At 47.0% G+C, this 5376-nt stretch overlaps 1 protein-coding gene across 2 annotated transcripts; it reads left to right on the forward strand.

Moving 5' to 3' along the window:
- The first annotated feature begins 225 nt into the window (after nt 1-225).
- Nucleotides 226-5376, forward strand: LOC129832376 (ribitol 5-phosphate transferase FKRP-like). 2 transcript variants are annotated; one of them, XM_055896396.1, is made up of 2 exons: nt 226-308; nt 1109-5376. In XM_055896396.1, the coding sequence occupies exon 2, from the start codon at nt 1263-1265 to the stop codon at nt 2868-2870; it is 1608 nt and encodes a 535-aa protein (XP_055752371.1). In that variant the 5' UTR covers nt 226-308; nt 1109-1262; the 3' UTR covers nt 2871-5376. The 2 variants fall into 2 exon arrangements, with proteins under 2 accessions (XP_055752371.1, XP_055752370.1); XM_055896395.1 differs by lacking the exon at nt 226-308 and adding an exon at nt 419-509.

A 5376-nucleotide genomic window follows, 5' to 3' on the forward strand; every position in this document is an offset into this window, starting at 1 on the left:
TTTAGCGCTTGAGCTTTCGCCAGGACAGGGGGGTGAAAAACAAGCAGCGATTATAATAACAACCCCGTCCCTCACAAACCCAGCACTAACACTCTACCCTTCTTTCTTCCTCTCTCACGTAAAGAGTAAATGCAAGAACTCCCATGGAGAAACGGTGCCAAAAAATGAGCTAAGAGCAAATCTACTACAGCGTCGACGGGAATCGTTTTTTTTCTCTTTCCCATTACAGTAACCAGGGACGTCGCTTCCTGCCATATTGTGATCTCACGCAAGCTGCCTGTGGTCGTTTCTGAAACAGCAAAGCAAGGGTATAACGTTACAGACCGCGGTGTTGATAATAATCTAAAACTCTCAGTATATTAACACTATTTTAGTTAATTTGTCAGTATAACATTAATATTTTACACTGTAACTAAGCGCTATTGCACTGGTGGTGTCTCCATGGTGTGCTTAGCTCAGCCACCTTTCCACACAGCGAGCGAATTCGATGTAACGTTACGTGCATTATGGTTTGTATGCTGTTTCATTCTAACGATTTGGAGAATGTTAGGCTATATAACGGGGAGAATGTGAAGACAAATGAGTTCTGCATATGAAGCGTTTATAGGGGTCATTTATGGTGTGGTCTATATGAAATTATTGAGAATGATCATGGTTCCATGGTTGCATAGAAGCCATGCAGTATAGGTGTAGTCTACTGTCAGCATTAAGTGACAGAATAAAAAGTACATTGCATTATGCAGACACAATTCTAGGTACTGGAAATGTGGTATTATTGCTGTAGCAATACTTGATAGCCTACGGTAGCAATTCTAGAAGGGAGCATAGGCCTGTACTTAAATGGAGCATCAATTTGAAGCATCTCTGTAGCTCATTTGGCTGCAATTTATAGTTAAGGTTACAATCTAGGTCAAAGTATTGGCTGAAGAGAACTAGGGCAATCCAGTCCATGTATGGGAGACACACTGCACCTAGTTGCTTGACGTTTGAATATAATGTAATAAACTAGACTACAGCCTCTAAAGCCTATCACAGCCATCTGAAGTGCTTAGAAACCCTATTTTTTTAAGAACTCATTTTAAATTCCTGTGTTTTCTGTGTATTTCAGCTATTCCAGCAGCTGGCCATTACTCTTCCGATGCACATAGGCTGTAGCTCTTTACAGATGGGGTCCTGATGTTTATGGACAGGCTTTCTGAATAGAGAGCTCCATCCTATACCTTCTCCTTTCCCTGAGCCAGACGAGCACAGCAAGAGGTGCCATGCGGGTGAGTTTCTGCCAGGGCCTTCTGACTGGAGCCATCGCTCTGAACCTGCTCATCCTCTACTACGTCTCCCAAGCCCAGCAACAGATGATGGAGAAACGCCGGGACCCAGGAAGGGGCTCCAGGAAGGCTGCCTTACCTGCTTCCGGACTGGAGGGCGGCATGGGGGGCCTGGTAGGGGTCGGCGCGGGGATGGTTGGCGCTGGAGGTGTCGGGGGAGAGGGGAACAGCCACGGCCCTCGTGTGACTGTCCTCCTACGGGAGTTTGAGAATTTTGAGAACTACGTCGGTGATGTGGCACGCTCCTTCCAGCACCAGAGACCTGAGCTGCCCTTCCTGGCTGTGTCTGACACCCCGCCCTACCCCCCTCTGTCTCTCCCCGAGGGGGCCCGTCTCCTGGTGCTCTCCCCCAGCCCCGAGCAGCCCCCGCAGGCCCACCGACCAGAGTTCCACGTCCAGACAGAGTTTGTGCTGCTGGTGCCTGACGGGGTGGAGCTGGAGCAGGGCCGGGCTGTGGAGAGGCTGATCCGGGAGCTGGAGGGGGAGGGTGGGGGGCCCGTGAGGCTGGTGGCTTCCCCAGTGTTGGCACGCTCGGCCGTTCAGTGCCTGCACCTGCGGGTCAGTCTGAGAGAGTGGACGGCCACCTATTCCACAGCGGCGTCTGGGAGCAGTGGTAGCGTGTGTTCAGCCCTTCAGGGGGACGTGGTGGTCCTCATCCGCTCTGAGGACCTCTTCAACCTGTCTGTCCCACTGGGGAGGCCACTGCTGCCCTCACTCTTCATCCAGACCTCCCTGCATGGCTGGAAGGTCAAGCTTCTGGAGAGCCCCGGCATCTCCCCCAGCCACCGACCTCTCTTCAGCTCAGCCCACAACCAGTGGAAGGCAGACAGCCATCTGAAGGAGGCCACTAGCCGGCTGATGAGGAACTTTGGGCTGAAGCGTCTCCTACTGGCTGATGGGAAGGAGCAGTGGCACGGTTGTGGGAAGGAGACGGAGCGTTGCTTCGGTACGGTCCGGGATGACACCCCTGAGTACCTGTACCTGGAGCGCTGGACACCTCCCTGCTGCCTGCGCGCACTACGCGAGACCACCAAGTATGTGATCAACATTCTGGAGAGCTCCGGGGTGCGCTACTGGCTGGAAGGAGGCTCCCTGCTGGGGGCGGCCCGCCACCAGGACATCATCCCCTGGGACTATGACGTGGACCTGGGCATCTACCTGGAGGACGTGCCTAACTGTGACTACCTGAAGAACCTGGACTCTGGTTCTCTGGTGGACGCTAACGGCTATGTGTGGGAGCGGGCAGTGGAGGGGGACTTCTATAGGGTGCAATACAGTGAGGCTAACCACCTCCACGTGGACCTGTGGCCCTTCTACCCGCGAAACGGCGTCATGACCAAAGACACGTGGATGGAGCACAAACAGGATGTGGAGTTCCCCGAGCACTTCCTGCAGCCGCTGGTGCAAATGCCATTCGCCGGCGTCACCGCCTACGGCCCGAACAACCACCGCGCCTTCCTGGAGCTCAAGTTTGGGGAGGGGGTCATCGAGAACCCCCAATACCCCAACCCTGCCAAGAAGAGGCTGGATAGGAGCCGGCTGTGAGGGAGGGGTGTGGCTGGGACCTTTGCAGTTTTCATGTTGCCCACCAAAAGGACAAAACGATTCTAGCCACAACCCAAAACATATACAGTTGAAGTCGGAAGTTTACATACACCTTAGCCAAATACATTTAAACTCAGTTTTTCACAATTCCTGACATTTAATCCTAGTAAAAAATCCCTGGCTTAGGTCAGTTAGGGTCACCACTTTATTTTAAGAATGTGAAATGTCAGAATAATAGTAGAGAGAATTATTTATTTCAGCTTTTATTTCTTTCATCACATTCCCAGTGGGTCAGAAGTTTACATACACTCAATTAGTATTTGGTAACATTGCCTTTAAATTGTTTCACTTGGTTCAAACATTTCAGGTAGCCTTCCACAAGCTTCCCACAATAAGTTGGGTGAATTTTGTCCCATTCCTCCTGACAGCTGGTGTAACTGAGTCAGGTTTGTAGGCCTCCTTGCTTGCACACGCTTTTTCAGTTCTGCCCACAAATTTTCTATAGGATTGAGGATAGGGCTTTGTGATGGCCACTCCAATACCTTGACTTTGTTGTCCTGAAGCCATTTTGCCACAACTTTGGAATTATGCTTGGGGTCAATGTCCATTAGGAAGACCCATTTGCGACCAAGCTTTAACTTCCTGACTCATGTCTTGAGATGTTGCTTCAATATATCCACTTAATTTTCTCTCCTCATGATGCCATCTATTTTGTGAAGTGCACCAGTCCCTCATGCAGCAAAGCACCCCCACAACATGATGCTGCCACCCCCGTGCTTCACGGTTGGATTGGTGTTCTTCGGTTTGCAAGACTCCACCTTTTTCCTCCAAACATAACGATGGTCAAAGTACGTTCATCTCTAGGAGGCAGAACGCTTCTCCTTCCTGAGCGGTATGATGGCTGCGTGGTCCCATGGTGTTTATACTTGCGTACTATTGTTTGTACAGATGAACGAGGTACCTTCAGGCGTTTGGAAATTGCTCCCAAGGATGAACCAGACTTGTGGAGGTCTACAATTCTTTTTCTGAGGTCTTGGCTGATTTCTTTTGATTTTCCCATGATATCAAGCAAAGAGGCACTGAGTTTGAAGATAGGCCTTGAAATACATCCACAGGTACACCTCCAATTGACTCAAATGATGTCAATTAGCCTATCAGAAGCTTCTAAAGCCATGACATCATTTTCTGGAATTTTCCAAGCTGTTTAAAGGCACAGTCAACTTAGTGTATGTAAACTTCTGACCCACTGGAATTGTGCTACAGTGAATTATAAGTGAAATAATTTGTCTGTAAACAATTGTTGGAAAAATTACTTGTCATGCACAATGTAGATGTCCTAACCAACTTGCCAAAACTATCGTTTGTTAACAAGAAATTTGTGGAGTGGTTGAAAAACAAGTTTTAATGACTCCATCCTAAGTGTATGTAAACTTCCGACTTCAACTGTACCTACATGACAGGTCAATTGAAGACTCCTTTCAGAGGTCCATTATTCTGTGGACCTCTGAACCTCCATTCTTATTCTATAAGTATTTATACATTCAAAACGGTATTCTGTTTCACATCATTTTCCAGTACATACATGACCAGGTATTTAGTAAGAAATTACATGGTAAAATGGTAATTACACAGTAATTATATATTTAAAAAATCTATCTTTTTGGGGGTACCATTAAGTACAAGGTGGTTATCAATTGTTTTGAATTCTTTGAAGTAGTACCAGGAAGTGTTAGCTATTATTACCACATAGTTTCCTAGAAATTTTCAGGTGCTCATCAAAGTGCTACCAGATATCCAATGACATATCCACCACAACATCAGCTGCTGTTAAGCAATATCTGACACAATTCAGTGTCGATAGCTGTGTTCTTATTGATGTTATGAGTATAAATGTGTTGGTCAATTGTGTCCTAAAGCTAAAGATATATTTCATGTAGTACATGTGCAGATGTGTTGCACGGATGCACTTTCTTATTTGAGATGTGTGTACTTCATGTTCAGTGTATGAGATCTATGACTTTAGACCTTTTGAACTGTCGACTGATGCCACCGGGTAGGCCTTGGCATGTTCCATCAGCATGCCGATTATGGCCATCCCATTTCCCAGTGGTAAAATGAGGAGTTTTCTCTTCAACTCTGACTCGGATATTCACGTGAGGCCTTGGATAAAACCTCTATCAGTCCATGCGGGTGCATTCAAATCCCAGGTATGAATTAGCAAAAATGAAACTATCCACTAGTTTATCCAATATTCTAAATGAAATGTGTGTGTGTGTGTCATCTGTTGAGTGTTGCTGTCACATTTGTGTCCTGCCTTGACTGGAATGTAAAAAGTCATCGGAGTTGTGAGTGAAAGACTGATGTCAAATAGGTGTTGTTTTGCTTGACCTGTCATTTTACAAGTGAGGAAAAAGGCTCAAAACTCACCAGCACATTAACCAGAGTCTTGCTGTTAATGTGTCACTATTTCATGGACTGAAAAAATGTAAAATGATTTATAACACCA

The sequence above is a fragment of the Salvelinus fontinalis genome, chromosome 33 (genome assembly GCF_029448725.1).
Source record: "Salvelinus fontinalis isolate EN_2023a chromosome 33, ASM2944872v1, whole genome shotgun sequence".
NCBI classification, from domain to species: Eukaryota; Metazoa; Chordata; class Actinopteri; order Salmoniformes; family Salmonidae; genus Salvelinus; species Salvelinus fontinalis.

What these genes read in the sequence shown, in the direction of transcription:
- LOC129832376 (XM_055896396.1), top strand. Translation starts at nt 1,263, where the DNA reads ATGCGGGTGAGTTTCTGCCAGGGCCTTCTGACTGGAGCCATCGCTCTG.